This window comes from Vicia villosa, unplaced genomic scaffold (genome assembly GCF_029867415.1).
Source record: "Vicia villosa cultivar HV-30 ecotype Madison, WI unplaced genomic scaffold, Vvil1.0 ctg.000022F_1_1_2_unsc, whole genome shotgun sequence".
In the NCBI taxonomy this organism is placed as follows: Eukaryota; Viridiplantae; Streptophyta; class Magnoliopsida; order Fabales; family Fabaceae; genus Vicia; species Vicia villosa.
The window spans coordinates 115,303-134,861 of NW_026704955.1; the positions used below are offsets into that span (position 1 = coordinate 115,303).

General features: G+C 32.4%; 1 protein-coding gene across 1 annotated transcript; it reads left to right on the top strand.

Moving 5' to 3' along the window:
* The first annotated feature begins 16,304 nt into the window (after positions 1-16,304).
* On the top strand, positions 16,305-17,399 carry LOC131622018 (xyloglucan endotransglucosylase/hydrolase protein 2-like). Its single transcript, XM_058893069.1, has 4 exons — positions 16,305-16,485; positions 16,552-16,652; positions 16,740-16,936; positions 17,024-17,399. The coding sequence occupies exons 1-4, from the start codon at positions 16,305-16,307 to the stop codon at positions 17,397-17,399; spliced, it is 855 nt and encodes a 284-aa protein (XP_058749052.1).
* Positions 17,400-19,559: the final 2,160 nt, after the last annotated feature.

Genomic DNA, 19,559 nt, shown 5'->3' on the forward strand with positions numbered 1-19,559 from the left:
AAAAACAAATTCCTGATTTACTTCATCTATTAAACATTCCAACCATCGGAATGAGTGCACACAAGTAGTTATAATCACACTCATCAGCCTCGATATACCATTGCTTACATCATAGCTCAAACTGAATCCCACTCTTCTTTAAGAATTAAATCAACTTCGTCCTTCATAGAGTATAATTCCTCATTATATCTGGAATCCACAATATCACCTTAACAACGAAACAAAATCATTATAGCATCATATAGTATCAACTCGTCATCTTAACTTTGCCAAATACATACTCGCTAACTACGTACAACCACAATAATATGTCGTCATCTCGGAAATTATTCAAAAGAGTTCTAATTCTTCGATACGACATCATTACCTCCACTAGATTCTAAATCCAACATATAAATCAATACATATTCTCTATGTAGGCTTCCGACATATTAATTCCTCACTGCCCACGAGTAGTACTTGCACACTACTCCACATCACACTTTCGTTGCGCGACTCTGATTACCCGTCTTAAGTCATCATCCAATATATTGCACTCTTTCGTATTCACTTCTTCATAAGTTCACACAACATGGTGAGTGATTATTCTCACGGCTTAGTATTCTTCACATCCCAAACCATTAAGGTAACAAAAAAAGTTCATCCCATCTATATGATTCCGTCTACTACCAACAAGAGATTAAGGGTGATCAAGTCCTCAATTTGTCAATAGATAGCCGACAACCATATGTAAGCATAAATCTTCGTTACTACATAATAGTGTTCTTTCCGAGTTTGCACTCAAACTCATTAACATCGTCATAGTTAAATAATTCACTTTGAGTCTTTACAACTCGCACACTTCCCTCTTATTGGATCTTGTCGGTGAGACACCAACGCCCAAACATTTCACACAATCTACTTCATAGTCACTTAGCAACACACACTTGTTAAGTACTTCCAAACTTCATAATCACTAATATACTCGTACATTACTATTCATCTCGTTCCAAATCAAAATCCTCATCTTAGCAAAAGACTGCGACAACATTCATAACTCGTGGTTTTACTCCCAATCCCATGACGTCTTTTGCGTCCAAATATCATTCCAATAGGAATTTCAACAAAGTCTTCCTCACATCAATAGGTGTCAGAAATCCTCTACAATTCTTCTCTGGCATCACAAATACGACTTCGACTGTTCCCAAAGTTTATTCCACCTTTACCACTAATTCACTCCATGCTAAAATCCATCGGCACTCAAATCATCTTTATTACCGAACATCTCATCAACTCATTCATCAACAACATGTTCTACTCAATTTCGTTTCAAACAATCGCAGTAGTAGGCGTTCCTATTCAACAAGTTTCACGCTTCTTAAACCGACTTCAAAATATCTCTTCATAAAATCACTCTACTGTATTTATAACTCTCCCATAAGGTATAACATAATCTCTCCTCTTCATAGGTTCAAACGGCTCATTAATCCGACACTCGGAACTCATGATATGCATTTTCCAATCGTCATCCGAAATGCCACATCGACATCATGCAGCGACGCTCTATACGATATCTCCAAAACTCTCCAAATGGTATATTCAATTCTTAAAATTACTTCTCAACAAACCTTCTAATCATTCCTTCAATCCGTTCAACTCTGACATTGACATCCCGTGCAGCACCAACAAACAAGTCTAGTTCTAAGAACAAGCGTAACTGCAACTTAACCTCTTTCCAACATCCTACTGACATAATTAAATATGTTACAGCTGCTGCAACCATTTTTATAACAAAGTTCATCTGTTTAGCTTTCCGACGCTTCAAACAGAACTCGAATCGGATGTCTAGAACTCCAGTTATGAATTTCCGAAGTTTCATAACGATTCAACAACTTTCCTGCGTTTTGCTTACGGGAATTCCGCTCCAAAACTCATCCTCTTCAAATCAATCACATTCCAAACAGCCCCTTATCATATCTCTTCGCTTCCAAACATTCTTATAACTTGAGCAACATATCCCATCACCAAAGTTCGATTTGTGAAACATCGTGACAGCAATCCTCTTTGCAAACTTGCAACCGAACCTTTTCCGAGACGCAAGGCTACTCAACTGACAACTTCGCAGTCCACCAGCAGAGCTGATACATTGCAACTTTCTAATTTCCCTCTCCCACAAATAATCATCAATTACCTCTAACCATCCTCCTTCAAGATGCTCTAACTTAATTACCAGTTAAGCCTTAATTCCAAGTCATCCTCGATTCGGGAAACAACAACTCCAACAACGCTTGCACTGTTGCCAACAACAGCCTACTGAACCAATCATCTTACAACTGAAACATAACCGAGAAGTGAAACTTCTCCCCCACTTGTTTCAATCCAACACCTGCAACAAAACAAACAAGTACCGACAGTGATTCACTCACATGTCGCGTACCAAGGGATAAAACGCCGACAGTATACAACTGTCGCGCAACTCAAATGACTCGACAATTGGCCGGACAGACCGACCTGCTCTGATACCACTATTGTAACACCCTTCTAAACCCCGCAAAAATTAATTAAATAAATCAGAGTAACATGCACAAGGGCGTCACAATTCATAATAAATAAACATCATCCGTCAATGTCATGCATTCACTAAGGAACATTTCATTATAACTCATTATTCATAATATATCATGTTGACACAGCGGAATAACATCATCAAATTACATCACATCATCGATGTATTAATCCTCAAATAAATAAAACAAAAATAGAGTATCATCATAAACTTTAAACTAGCGGTCCCCCAGTGTTAAATCTATCAGAGCATGACCCGACGCTAACCGACACATTGACTCATGAGCTAATCCTCACCGAGTCGAAGCCGCTATCCTTAATCTGAAAAATATAGTGTAAGGGTGAGTCTCATTCGCAATTAACAAATATTATTGCATTATAAATAACAACACATCAATAGTTATATTATTCACCCAATCCATCTATATTCAGATAATCCATCATCACACAAAACACACAATACCAATCATAACAATGAAATACATTCAGTCATGTTATCAAATTCATGCATATGAATGCAACTGACTCTATGCATGTGGTACCAAACATCACCAGTGGAAATCATCCACCGACCGATCTATCATCATCCAGATACGGCCCTGCCAGCACAAATTCCACACAATGGGAATTCTGCCCTTCACTGAATCCTCTCATCATCTAGGATTCAGCCCTCATCAATGTTTATGAATGCATGCAAACATATATATATATAACATACTTTCATCATCACCATTCTATGAGTAGCATCATCTATACTCATTTCATCATCATCATCATCATCATCATTATTAAGCATGTTCATATATACATTAACATCATTCATCACAAATCAATCATCATCACCATCATTACAGAACATACATGTATTACACTAATCATCATCATCAAAAGTAAGAATATACATGTATTCACATCTTCCAAAACAAGTCAATCATCATTGTACAATTCTCAACAATAATCACATAATCATGTTTTCAAACACGTCTTATATTGTCACATCTCATCACATATGTCAACAATATATCATCCATCAAAAAAACAAAGTATTCACATCATACTCATATCATCACATGAAATATCTCATGAGTTCTATTACACAATCAAACAAAATCATCATACGAATCATGTTTAAAACATAGCATGTATTGTCATATCTCATCATATATATGTACAATACATCATTCATCAAGCAATAAATTCATAATTCAAAATTAATTGAAAGCCACACCTCATTTTATCATTTAAACTCATAGGTTATCTCATAAGGTTCATCATACTCGAAACGGCACTAAAAACGGAGTTACGGATCAAAAGTTACGCATCTTTGAACTTTCGAAGAAAATCACAAAACTGAATTTTTACACACAGAAGCCATACGAGTATGGCACCTCCCATACGCATATGGCCCAAACCCATACGCGTATCAGCCATCCCATACGCGAATCAACAGAACTAATTTTACACTGAGAATTTCCATACGAGTATGAACACACCCATACGCGTATGGCCCCATCCCATACGCGTATCACCAATTCTCATACGCATTTCACCAGTATTCCTCCAAAAATATGCAATTTCGCACCAGTCCGTTTTCCACTCGTTTTCACTCATAACAGGCTACGATTTTAAGTCTAAAACACCATATTTTCACACATTAACATATGGTATTCATCCAATTTCATCAATCTATTATCCTATGTCAGTTTTACACATTAAAACCTAACTTTCTATCCAATTATTGGAAACCCATAACTCAGATTCAGTGTTCATGGAAGAACACAACAACACAACAATTGATACAATACCCACAACACAAACATCAATTAACATACAATTCTATATAGAATTCACATAGGTATTCATCAATTATTCAACTTCTATTAAAATTATCCCAAAACCTAACTCTGACATATGATCAAGTTGACCCAAACAATATCCCTAATCATGCCCTATCATTCATAACACGATAAGAGATGATAATTGGAAGAGTCCCCCCTTACCTTAGCCAAATTCTTGATCTTTGGTCCTTGTGGTGGTCGTTTTCTTTTACCTCCCCGTTTCACTTGGGAGGACGGCACGCTAAACCCTTCACGCGAAATTTGGAAGGAGAATGCGCCCGTGGTGGGATGAATTTTATTTCAGTTCTTCCTACGATATCACACGAACTTTCTTATTTGTCCTACGAGTAGGAAAGGGGAAAAAAGATCTCAACTAAACCCTAGGAGTTTGCTAAGTGTGGGGATTTACACCTAGACTAGAAATTCTGGAGTCCGGGAGGTCGGTTATACATAGGGAAGTGTTTAAACACCCTACATATCTGTAGTACTCTACAGGAACCTTCTCTGTGTCATTGTGTTTGTGTTTGCTGCTAATAATTGGGAAAGTTTCTCCTTTGTGTTAGGAGAAGGAATTGAATTAATTAAAGAAAGACAGACAGACAGACTGACTATTTTTTGGTATTTTATTAGCTCGCTGAGATTCCTTGTGAACCTCATGCCTACATATCCCTAGTGGAAGTCAGAGCTTAATGTAGTTCGGGGAACTAACTAGGGAAATTAATTGTTTTTTGTGCCTTGCTTGAAGCTCAAGGTTGAAGCTTGGAATTAAATCTCTGTTTACAGTAAAGAGACATGAAATTATCTCTACAGAGAGGTATTTGTACTATTCTACCACAAACATTTAAAGGAGTGACAGAATAACTGAATTCATTTCATTCAAGAGGGGGACCTTACTTGTGTATGTGCAAGTATACCAGTCAAATGCCTCTAAAATGAAAGAAAGATGCTCATCCAAATTAGGGAAAGTTACCACATGTCTGGGTTTTACTGCCAGCTCATGCCTTTCAAAATCCTAAATGGGAGACTTGATTAAAATTGAAATTGAAATGGAAATGTTTGTTTGAATGTGGTAGAGTAGTAAAAATATCTCTCTATAGAGATAAGCTATGTCTATCTACTGTATAAAAGATTTGACTTTAGCTGGCTTGTATGAGGCCCAAGCTTGAGGCTTTTTGATTGATTAATTAATATTATTGACTCTGGGAGATGACTCCACTGGGGATTAATTACAGGGTATTTTTGTGTTCTGTACAAAGCCCAGAATTGAGGCTGACTCTACTTAGGGAGACTCTATTTACGTGCCTTGTACAAAGCCCAAGGTTGTGGCTAACTTTAGCTAGGGAAAAACACTATTTTCTGCCTTGTACAAAGCCCAAGGTTGTGGCGGACTTTAAAATGAATTAAGTATTGATGACTATATGGGGAAAGATCCTAAGTTTTAGGAATCTTTGACACATGAAAATATGGTTTATCTGCCTTGTACAAAGCCCAAGGTTGTGGCTACTGAGTGATGAAGAACTCACTGGGGAGACTCTATTATCTGCCTTGTATAATGCCCAAGGTTGAGGCTGACTCTTGACAGGGGAGTTTTATTGTTTGGGTGCCTTGTATGAAGCCCAAGGTTGAGGCTAACTGTTTTGTTGGTTTTGACTCTACTGAGGAGATTTTATTTATTAAAAGACTGTTTTTCTTTGGAAGCTAACCCTTTCCAGGGATTTTGACTCTGCTGGTGAATTTGTCTGTTAAAAGACTGACTTTATCATGTTTTTTGGAGGCTGACCCTTTCCAGGGGTTTTGACTCTTTTGGGGAAATTATCTCCTAAGAGAAATGAATCTTTATTTATTGACATTGACTTTGGAGGCTAACCCTTTCCAGGGATTTTTATTGAAATGAATTTGGGTAGCACTCCATTAATTATTAAAGGATGAAAGGATTGGCAGAAAGATATCTAGTGGAGACTCTTTGTTTAAAGCCCAAGATGAAGGCTGACTCAATGCTGAGGATGACCAAAACATAGATCCTAGACTCTACTAAGGAGGATTGATGAAGATAAGGGTGACAGAGACTGTCCATGTCTCTCATTCCAAAAATGTACTCAATGTGAAATTGAGACAAACTTAGCTTGTTTTAAGTCTGGTTTAAATTGGAAGAAACTCACCAGGGTAGGCTAAAAGGTGACTAAAGACCTGTTCCTATGTTTATAAGAAACCTGATGGGTCCTTGTATACAAGCTCAAGAGGAAGCTGGAAATGCTTTTAAGAAGCCTGTGGGTCCTTGTACAAAGCCCAAGAGGAGGCTAATCGAGGGTCCTTGTTATAGCACAAGAGAAAGCTATGTAGTTTTGAACTTATTTTGGCTCTAAGCAAATGGGTAAGAGGTTTCACCGGGAATAATTCCTCTTTGGGTGGATGTGTCCTATATTTTTGGATTCTAAGGTCTTTGCCAAGATGTTTCACCGGGAATAATTCATCTTGGGGGTTTGAACTACAGATCTCTAATTAGGAAAGAGCCTTCACCGGGAAGACATTCTCAATCCTAGGTCATATTCCTATAATATATATATAGTTTAACTGTCCTAAGGTTTATACTCAAACGTAGTTCTAAACTAATATATGCACAGTTTATATTTGACAGTAATTTAAATAAAGACTGTAAATTGAAAGCTTGTAAAGCCTAACCTGGATGGAGTGGAGACCATTGAAGAAGTATGTACAGAGCCTCAACAGTAATTTTTGTTGTTTTTGTTGATAACAATTGAATGTATATGATAAACAGTTAATGGTTTTTGAAAACAGAAGAAGTGAAGATGGACAAAGGTCACATAGGTATCTGAAGAGTTTCACCGGGAATAATGCCCTTCAAATACCAGAAGAATGTTTTGAAAACAGAAAGAAGATTTTGAAAATACAGTTTTGAAAACAAGCTAAGAAGAGAAAGTTTTTGGGACTTACACTCTATTAGAGGCCCAGTACTTTACAGTACTGGTTATGAGAGCAATTTGAAAATGATTTTGAATGATACAAGGTTTTGTTGTTTGAAAACCTTAATCATCCGTTTAATCGGAGAATGATAACAGCTTTGAAAATTGACAAAAGTCAACTTAATTAAAGTAAAAATAAAGATTTTTACTTAATTAAGACCTAAACAATTAGGGTTTCATCATAGAATTATTTACAAAGTGATTTAATTTAAAACAAAGTGAAAAATATGTATTCAAGTATTTAAGAAAACACCTAAAACATACTATTTTAAACCTAATAAAAATACATGAAATAAATAATATTTTTATGATTTTTTTGATTATTCACAAAATAGATATGTTAAATAAAAAGTGTGTGAAAAAATGAAATGAAAATGATTTATTTTGATAGGTTAAATAAATATGTGAAGTTGTGAAGAGAAATGAAAGAAATTAGTGTTAAAAAAATAAGTTTTGGCCCTTGGAGGGTTTGAACCCACGCCCTTGAGGTCACCAGTCCAAAACAACACCACTGAGCCAACGCGCGCTCAGTGTTAGTGACTTGCCTCCATTTGGTCATATTTCAAAACAAGTTGTAAATCCTTAAAAAATAAAAGAATCAAAAAGTCTGGGGCGAGGGGGATTCGAACCCCAGACTTGTGGCATGATGATACTAAGGGCGCATGTGTGGCCACTAGGGCAAGTTGTTTAGTCATTAATAAAACGCATACCACTCAAAATAAAATAAACTCTGCCCTGAGATTTGAATTTTGCGCGCCACCACCATCTTCGTCTTCAACCTCAAGCTCTTATGAATTTGAATTTCTGAACTCACTCATTTCTCAATCATTTGCCATGATGTAAACACGAAACTTGCTCTAATTTCACTCACGATTCTAAATATGTAACTAACATAAACTAATATTAACTACATCTAACTAATTTACCAGAAATCGTGAAGAACCCTAAAATTTCAAAATCAAATTAAATGACTATACTGAAAGATAAATGGATGATGATAGAGGGTTTTCAATCCTCTGATGATGCTGAACAAGATAGAATCGAGCTATTTCACAAAGAGTACTTAAATTATAGAGGTGAAGTTCAGAAACTTACCTCTGAAAATGGAGGTCGTGAGGATGATTGAGGGCACCTGGGCTTGAATGAATGATCTCAATAGCTTCCCTGAGACTCAATGATGCTAACTGGATGCTTATTGTAGCCTGAATCCTTCTGAATTGTTCTATGGACCTCCCTCGATTTCAGCTTCAAGTGAACATGGAGGTTGTTGAATTTGGAGTTACAGATGAGCTGCAGCCATCTGGTTAGCTTCACTATGACCTGAGGAGTGTGTCTGGATGATTGGCTTGCCTTGAAACCTTCTGAATCACTCCATGGACCTCCAACTGCAAGTGCTCCAAAGTGAGAGCAACAATGGTGTTCCTCCACTTACAGAAGTGATCCAGGTGCTTGGATCACCTCAAATGACCTCCCTTGAGATGTTAGAATGCTCACTTCCCAAAGATAAGCTCTGGTTTGAAGAAATCGATTCTTCTTGCCAAAGAACTTTGAAAAACAATGAACAAGAGGAGAGAAAGAGAAAGCAAGGAATATGGTTGCTTTGGTGTGTTTTTGAATGAGGAATGCATCTGTATTTATAGGCAAATGGATCAGTATAGCTGCAGAGGAGTGAGCTTCCTTAGTGAAGTTGATTTGCTTTCTTAGCCATGAAGGAATTTCAAAGAATATCCAAGTGTGATCATTGCATTTTCGAGCCACCTCCCCTATCCATTGATTCTATCTGATCTTAGGGGACAATTCAGATGCAAAGTGAGCTCTAATTGGTTGGTGAGAAGATTCCTTGGGTGATTCATCAATTTGCCATAAATTCTCAAATGTAATCATTACATAATCACATGTTCTTGTTTTTAGAATCTTCTTCAATCCTTATGGCATGGTGAAAATGAATGCATGGCATGGTTTCAGATGTGTTATGGGTCGTGTAGCATCCATAAGAGAGGTTATTTGCACAAAATTTGCAAAGTCCAAAAGTGCCCATGACCTATAATTTTACTTCATGAGGCCAACTTTGGACAAGCATAACTCCTAGCTCAAATTGAATTTGGAGAAGGTTGAACACAATTTGGAAAGCCCTAAACATCTACTTCAAATCATTAGTTTATGTCTTCTTCAGAATCATTTAGGAAATTTGTGAAAAATGGGCCCAAAGTTGGATGAAAACTAGGTTAAAACACTTAGAAAAATTTCTAAGTGTTTATGACCTAAACTTCAAAATTTCCAAAACTTCATAAATGGTTGATCTTTTGAAAAAAGTTCCTTTGTAAGATGTTGTTTTATTTTGCAAGATCTACAACTTTCATGTTGGAAGTTTTTTGAGTTGTGTAGGTGAAATTTTGAGATCTCACCATGCCTTCAAAAACCCTAATTCCCGACTTTTCGCTCCTTGATGAATTTCTTTGAATTTCTTTGGCCAAATGACTTTGACATCCATATATTGATGATATTGATCTTTGAAAGTCATTTTTTGACCAAAAACCTTAAAAGTCAATGATGATCCTTCACAGTTGACTTTTTCCTGACAAAGTGAATTTTTTGGGCTTTTGTGTAGAAATAAGATCTTCTCCACAAATGGATGATATAAATGGATTATATGGAGGTAGTAGAGATCCTTGAATCATGTCTTGAGTTTTGGATTCATGCCCTGATCAGAAGTCAACTATCTTGGTGAATTAGGTCAAAACCCTAATTTGTCGACCATGTGAAAGTAATGACTGTAGATTTTGAATTGAAGTGTGATGTCCAGTAGACCTTGTAATATGAGTTATTTGAAGATGATTGATGTCTTTGAATGACCCTCTGAGGTTTTTTAGGGTTTCCCAAATGTGATCCCTGATTTTAGTCCTTGATAGGCTCAAAACCCTAGTCTGGTGACCTGAGTAAACCTGTACTCATATGACTGGATGTCTAATCAATCATAGATGAGAAAAGTGAAGTTTTTGAGCCCCATGATTGTATTAGAGACTAGTCCTTGTATTGATTGATCCTTTGCCTGAGCTTTCTTGTCTTTGAGCATCCTCGATTAGGTACCAGATGGAGAAATGACTGCTCTGGGTACTTGTCTTGACCTGATGAAAAATCCTGAAGATATGTCATCTCAGGGGGGTCAAAAATTAGGGTATGACACTTGTCTCTTGGTGTCTTGACTTTAAACACCTATAAGTTCAAATAATAATAGTTGTAGAAAATTAAATAACATAATTTAAAATTATAATATACAATAAACTGTGAATGAAGAATATAAAATACTTACTTGTTAATTTTCCCATATGCCTTATTGATGATCGTTATAAATAACACACAAATCATCTCTGTCAACTTCTTCATATGAATTAGGCACTCGTGCTGCGTAAGAAGGAGTGGAAGGAATATCAAAACTTTCATCATCACTATGAGGAATATGACATAAAAACTTGTTTAGGTATGTCACATAAAAAACTTGTTTTGCTTGAGTAGACATGATGAATAGTTTAGTCTTATAAGTTGCTTTGCCAAGGTCGACCGTATGAATCCTAACTCATCAGTTTGTACAACATTATTATTGGGAATTTACTTGCATTTAAATAAATAGACTTTGAAAATAAAATAATCAATCTTAAAAATCTCCTCAATGACACTATATAACGCGGTGGTTGCCAAAAAGAGGATTCTTATCTTTCGAACTAGAAAAACACATGGATTTAGCCTCAACCATAACCCCACTATTTTGCATTGTACTACGGTCATATTTTGAGTTTGTATAAAAGGAATAATTACTAGTGTCGTATGCCGTCGAAGTTATCACACTAATTTTTGGCATGTACGACAATCATTTAATTGTCTCAGATGCATCATCATCATCATTTGAAACCCTCTTACTCAGGGCCGTCTTTGAGGGCGTGCAAGGAGGGCTACCGCACAGGGCCTTAAATTTTTTATGATTAAATCGTAATTAAATAGGGCCTCATAAATCATTGCCACTGTTAAAATGAGGGTAAATAGGGCCTCTAATTATTTTGTCATGGTTGAACCATGACTAATCTACACAGGGCCTTTAAAAAATTCAGATGGCCTTGCTCTTATTAATTCAACTTATGAATTTCTTGTTATGCCGTGTCTGTCAACAACCACTTGACATTCATTCGGGAGTATTTTTCCTTTATAATTGTTTTGCGTTCTCTATGTAAGGTATATGATACGTCATATATATATATATATATATATATATATATATATATATATATATATACCTTGAGTACCTGTAACTTCAAATCTGTCATCATGAAGAGACTTTGGAATTTCAATAGACTTTGTTTCCAACAAATAGTTTGAACAAAACTCAATAGCTTCTTCTATGATGAATCTTTCAATGATCGAAGCTTTCGGTCTGTGATGTTTCTTATATACTTTAAATATCTTCATGTATCGCTCTATAAGATACATCCAACTTAAATAAACTGGACCAAAAACCTGATTTCTCTTACTAGATGAACAAGTAAGTGAACCATAATGTCAAAAACTGATGGAGGAAAATACATCTTCAATTGACACAATGTTATTGCATCCTCATCTTCTAATTCATTTAATTTTTTAAATCAAAAACTTTCTTACATATAGCATTGAAGAATAAACACAATCTGATTATAGTTACTCTTACATTTTTTTGGAAGGATGCCCATATAGCCACTGGTAGAAGTTGTTGCATCAAGACATGACAATCATGAGATTTTAAGCCAATTAACTTGAGATCTTTCATTAATACAAGTTTCTTGATGTTCAAAGAGTAACCTTGGGGAACTTTGATACTGTGCAAACACTTGCAAACACTTTCCTTTTCCTTTTTAGATAAAGTGTGACATGCCGGAGGCAAATAAGATCTTTTTCCTCTATCTTCTGGAGTCAACTGTTGTCGTATACGTATCTACACCAAATCTAAACAAGAATTATTATTATTTTTATTCTTTCCTGGAATGTTTAGAAGTGTTCCTATCAAACTATCACACACATTTTTCTACACATGCATCACATTAAGACAATGTCTTACATCTAGGCTAGACCAATATGGAATATCAAAGAACACATACCTCTTTTTCCAAATATTTTCCCAACGGGACCGTCTTTTTTCTTTCCAATTAAAGACAACTTTAAGGTGTTCTTATCGTTGATAAACTTCATCGCCGATGAAGGTTTTAGGAGCAATTTCAAACTCCTGCTCCCCGTTAAAAGCCTTATGCAACCTAATAACCATGGAACTTATAGAATTTTCTGACTCGATACGTATGCATTTCTATATGTTTTATGTCCATTTTATGTTTGTATGTAGTGTTATGCGAGTATTTTGTGTATGTTGTCGATATTTTCCATGTAGAGTTAGCATGAGACAAAATGAAGCTAAGATGGTCTAAAGAGGAGGAAAAGACACAAAGCATGAAGAAAACAAAGTTTTGAACATTTTGAACTTGTGGCAGTCGCCACAGGGGCATGGCGCTCGCCATGTCCCTCATTTGCCACATCCATACATTTTGAACTCATGGCGAACGCCGTGACGTTCGTGCCAAGATTTCTAGCAACAACTTGACCTATTCTTCCCCCATCTCCACACTTATTCCTCAACTGATTTCCACACGAATTGACAAATTTCCAGGCTCTTTCAACACTATATATATATATATACATACATATATATATATATATATATATATATATATATATATATATATATATGAGATATTAGGTTTTTGTCATCAAAGTCTTCTAGTTTTCATTTAGACAGATATTTTACCATAAAAGTACTAATTGTTCACGTTGAGTGATTAGTACACCATTTGTATTCACATAATCAGAATTCACTATTGCACTTGAATCAATTTAAGTTAATCCTGCCATTGTTTTCATTCACAAGTTTTTCATATTCAAGTTTTTCCGCTTTCAATCCTTGCATTGCTTTAATTTCCGTAAGTTTTATATGTTATTATCACTAGCTAGTAACGTAGATGTTTGAATCTTATTTTATATGCTTGTGTTGCTAAATTGAATTATAGTTATCATCATGTTTCTTATTTGTATTCGTAATATTAATAACATGAGTTTTATACACGTTATGTTTGGCTAAACTTATAGAGTCCCATATGTGAGAATCGTTGTTCCGATGGGACTCGGTAAATGAAACTGGGGTGATTTCTACATCAAACTATTATTCTGGTTCTAATTTTTAGCTTTAAGATTAAAAGGTTTTGCGCGAGAGCGCTATAGTAATGAATTAGGATTTATTTGTTTTGAAAAATTGTTCCAAAATTGTAAATAGGTGAGCGATATCAAAACATTTACGGTATCGAAACAAAACACGGGCTGCGTGAGAGTGAATAATGTTTTTAAACTGATATTTTCTTCCGAAAGGTATTTTTAAATCAAAACAAACAAGAACTTGTTGAGTCCCAGAGGAACACTGAGAATCACGTTCCAGTCTCCCTTATTTGATATTATCTAAAAAACCAATATAGTTTTAATTTTTAGTTTTAGTTTTAGTTCCCTTTGATCAAAAGACTTTAGTCTTAGATTTACATAGCATCAATAGATTACGTTAGATTGATTTTTAGTCCCAGTGGGTTAGATATCTTTTAAAACTACAACAAATCCCGTGCACTTGTGAAACACTCCCATCAAATTTCTGACGCCGTTGTTGAGGACTAATTTAATCAATTTCGTAACTCCGTTGTTTCACCGTAGAGACTAAGGAAACTTATCCCTTCTCTATCTAGGTTGTATGCTAGATAGTCGTACCTCAAGAAATGAGTTAGCACAACCCATAAACAAAATCAATTGTTTTATTCATCTAAAACACATAATTAGACAACTTCACTTAAAATATAATATCCTAGATATGGTTGCATACAACAACCATCCTCTCAAGGACTACGTTGTCCCATCACAAGAGGAACCTCACGCGAGCATTGCTCCTCTTGCCTTCGAGGCAAATAATTTCGAATTGAAACCATCTCTTGTGCAAATGATACAATAGAATATAAAACCCGAATAACTAAGTAATGAGATATTTTAGTCTAAAAATTTATAAATTTGATTTTATCTTGTGATAATTTTATTTAAGAGACGGACATATTTCTATATATATATATATATATATATATATATATATATATATATATATATATATATATATATATATATATATATATATATATATATATATATATATATATATATATAATTTCTAATTACATCTAGTCATGTTGATGTAAGTAGAAATCTCACACTCAAACTCATGAATCTTAGAATGTAAGAATTATAAAATTCAAGTTTGTGATGATATTTTTAGGATGAATCTTTAAATGGATTTAATCAGATAATAAATAATAAAATATTTTCACATAAAGATTAGGATACCGTGGTTCTCCCTACCAAGTCCACCGCCAATCACCACTGGACCAACTAACGATTGGTAGGATCATACTATTTTATTTCTCAAATAAGTTGGTAATATTTGATTTAGCACAACCAAATTTATTATTATTTAATTATTAGCATCAAATATTTATTAAGGTGATTAAAATATTTAGTTAACTAGTTTTATTTTATAGTTGAGAAAATCATGATCATAGGCTAATCTCTATGTGTATTTAATTTAAAAATAATAATTAAAATTTTTTTAATGAGAAAACTCTCTTTTATTTTATGATGTGTTATAGTTGATTATACATTTTTTTAAATCATGATCAGCAGGAACTAAAACTAGGTGCATAATAATTTTATAAGAACCAAAACATGTCATTTTTTTAACAGGTACCAAAAGTAAAATTTGATAATTTGATAGGGACCAACAACACATTTAACCCGAAAAATTATAATGTTAAAATTATAATTTTTTTTTTATAAATTATTGAAATAATTTCATGAGTTTAACTCTTTGAAAATAATTATTAAAGATTGCGGAATTTGATTTTATTTAAAGTGCTAAGTCAGTAAAAAATATCTGATGTTGTTTGAATATTTAAAAAATATATATTTATAGAGTAAAAGTTTTAGAAAATTATTTTATAATGTTTGTATCACTATATATAACTTTTACAATTTTAATAAGTAAGAAATAAATTTATAAAATTTATTTTAAAATATTTTGGTTTTTATTATAAAATTTATTTTATAATCAATTTTTTCATTAATTGAAAAAACAGATTTCAAAGAAAAATGATAGTTCACAATTTTCCTTTTTCTTGAGACCAATGCATTTGTATGTAATTCACATGATACTTCAAAACAATTTTTATTTTTATTTTCCTGACTCTAGCATGTGATTCTTTGGTTTTAGTAAATGGGTTAGTAATACAAGTTCAAGATCAATATTTTAAAATCACATTTAAGATTATGTCTTTTTTACAAATGTAAAATTAAGTTTTATATATTTATTGACATAAAATTTAAAAATTATTTTCTAATATCATATGAGACAATATATTTCATTAGAATCGGTTAGACCTACGTTTGATCTGGTTAAACCTTTTAAACTTTAAACCCTCGTCTATGCAGATTTAATGACTAGTCCAATTTTAATTATTTGGTAAAAACTAATTGAATGAGTAATTTACATTAATATAATAAAATATAATTAAATCTATTTTTAACATATTACAAGTGTCATTATCTCATTTCACTAACAATAAATTCAATGAAAAAAAATATTAAATGATTGATTTGTTAGAATTTTGAGTGGATTAACTTAAGACTTATCGTGAATAAGGTCCAAGTTGTTCTTGTAGAAATTCCAACTCAGCTCTTTATCGGATAATTTCTCATTCTTCTTTCATTCTTGCTTTATACAAAATAGTTGATATATATATACACATACTTAAACACTAGTCTTACCATATCATATCATAAAAAATAAGTCATAATGTGTTTCTTTAGTCTATTATTTTTAATATTGCTTTCTATTCTTTTTCCATTACACATCAAATGTGATCCTTTGGATAATATTCCATTTAACCTAAACTATGCTTCTCTATGGGGAAAAGAAAATATGAGAGTTAATGACCAAACCAATGAAGTTCAACTTACATTGGATGAACATTCAGGTAAGATATTCATAAGAATTATCTAAATATACACATATTATTCAAATAATTGTTTTTGTTTCACAGGTTCTGGTTTTATGTCGAGGCAAAGATATGGTTCTGGATTATTCAACATGAAAATTAAAGTGCCTCAAAAGGATTCTATAGCTGTGATAACAACTTTCTATGTAATTTTTTTATATATATTTTGTGATTTTGATTTTAATGTCATCTTAAAATTTAAATAATTTATCTCATTTTAAATTTGTTCGCAGTTGATTTCGGATGTTGGACCTATTCGAGATGAAATAGACTTTGAATTCTTAGGCGGAAATAACGAACGGCCTTATATATTGCACACAAACATTTATATTAATGGCCTTGGTAATAGGGAGCAACAAATTCATCTTTGGTTTGATCCAACTTTGGATTTTCATAATTACACACTTCTTTGGAATGAAAAACAATTAGTGTAAGTAACCCTAATTATTATCATTCTTCTTCTCCCTTTTTCTTATCTCTTTTTATTATTAATAAGAATAACTTTCATATGTGTTAGATTTTTTGTTGATGAAATTCCTATAAGAGTGTTCAAGAATACCACAAATAATGGAGGGAGATATATAACTAAGGCAATGATGATTTATGCAACTATATGGACACATACATGGAGTTCTGGTGGAATTCCAATTAATTGGAGTGGTGCACCTTTTCAAGCTCACTACAAAGGATTTGGAATCAATGGTTGCCAAGCTCAAAGTACCAACATCACACAATGTAATTCCTCAAGTTATTGGTGGAATCATGAAAGCTTTTGGGATCTAAATCCTCAACAAATTCAAGCTTATAAAAATGTGAGGGGAAAATTTTTATTTTATGATTATTGTGCTAAACAACCAAAAAATCCCGAGTGTCAAGATTTTTATATTAGTTAGGTTATTTTTTAAAATATTGTATAGAATATGTGGAAAAGGTAATTTTTATCACTTCCACTATTTCTAAGTTATTATTGTGCATGAATTATTTACAAAATGAATAAAAGTAACATGTTAAGATTATAATTCTAAGAAAAATATTTATTAGACTTTTTAACTTTCATCTCTTAAATTAATATGGTCTTGATCTTTTTACTTTTCAATGACATTGTATGCAAGTTTATTCCTCGTTGAAAATATACAAAACTTTAACTCTGTTTTCAAAAATAAAATAACAATGTGTCCTAAGTTAGTATGTGGAATTTGTTTTGAGTTGGTCAGAGATCCAACAACGAGATGATCTAATAATTAATTTAAAATCACGTGAAGGTATAATGCACCAAACACTTTGAGCCTCGTACTCGATGTATATTTTAAAGGATTATTCATTGTTGAATAATATCTAAAAATTTCTCGTGTTTCATATGGAAAAAAACACAAGGATCTCTAACAATTAGGTTAGATCTAAATAAACTAGATTTTAAAAAGTTGAAATATTGTGATTCATGTAAAAGTTTTAAGATTTAGTATTTAATAATTTAAATTTTTAGAAACTATTTTTTGTTGGCTAGAATATAAAACCCGACTAATTAAGTAATGAAATATCCTAGTCTAAAAATTTATAAATTTGATTTTATCTTCCGATAATTTTATTTAAATGTGGGACATATTTCTATACATATTTAATTATGATATACATATATAATTTCTTTCTTAATTATATCTAGTCACGTTGATGTCAATAGAAATCTCACATTCAAACTCATGAATCTTAGAATGTAAGAATTATAAAAGTCAAGTTTGCGATAATATTTTTAGGATGAATCTTTAAATGGTTATAATCATTGAGATAATAAATAATAGTTTGTCCTAATTTAGAATGTGGAATCTATTTTGAGTTGGTCAGAGGCCTTACAACGAAATACACTTTCAGAGTCGTGCTCGACGTATACTTTAGAGGATTATTCATTGTTGACTTCGGTTAAGCTGAGGTTAGCGAAGAATAACACCTAAAAACTTCCCCTGTTTCATTCTGGCAAAAAACACGAGGATCTCTAACAATGTGTGTTAGATCTAAATAAACTAGATTTAAAAAAGTTGAATTATTGTGAGTAATTCGCATAATAGTTTTATATTCAGTATTTAATATTTTAAATTTTAAGAAACTATTTTTTGGTGGCTAGAATATTAAAGCCAACTAATTAAGTAATGAAATATTTTAGTCTAAAAATTTATAAATTTGATTTTATCTTCCGATAATTCGTTTTAAATGACGGACATATTTCTATAAATATTTAATTATGATATACATAAAATTTCTTTCTTAATTATATCTAGTCACCTTGATGTCAGTAGAAATTTCACATTCAAACTCATGAATCTTAGAATGTAAGAATTATAAAAGTCAAGTTTGTGATAATATTTTTAGGATGAATCTTTAAATGGTTTTAATCATTGAGATAATAAATAATAAAATATTCTATCATAAAGATTATGATCATACTATTTTATTTCTCAAATAAGTTGGTAATATTTGATTTAGCATAACCAAATTTATTATTATTTAATTATTAGCATCAAATATTTATTAAGGTGATTAAAATTTTAACTAGTTTTATTTGATAATCGAGGAAATCATGATTATTGGCTACCTTATGTGTATTACCTTTAAAAATAATAATAATTAAAATTATTTTTAATGGGAAAACTCTCTTTTATTGTTTGATGTGTTATAGTTGATTATACATTTTTTTTAGAAGTTTGAAAATGACAAAAAAAATTATAATGTTAGAATTATAAAAAATAATTCTATTTAAAGATATCGAAACAATTTTCATGAGCTTAACTCTTTGAAAAAAATTATTAAATGTTATCAAAAAAAATTATTAAAGGTTGTGTAATTTGATTTTATTTAAAGCGACGAGTGAGTCAAATATATATGATGTTGTTTAAATATTTAAAATATATATATATATATATATATATATATATATATATATATATATATATATATATATATATATATATATATATATATATATATATATATATATATATATATATATATATATATATATTTATAGAGTAAACATTTTAGAAAATTATTTTATACTGTTTGCG

What these genes read in the sequence shown, in the direction of transcription:
- LOC131622018 (XM_058893069.1), top strand. Translation starts at nt 16,305, where the DNA reads ATGTGTTTCTTTAGTCTATTATTTTTAATATTGCTTTCTATTCTTTTT. An exon ending in TACATTGGATGAACATTCAG is followed by an intron (nt 16,486 to 16,551) that starts GTAAGATATTCA and finishes TTTGTTTCACAG; the next exon opens with GTTCTGGTTTTATGTCGAGG. An exon ending in CTGTGATAACAACTTTCTAT is followed by an intron (nt 16,653 to 16,739) that starts GTAATTTTTTTA and finishes ATTTGTTCGCAG; the next exon opens with TTGATTTCGGATGTTGGACC.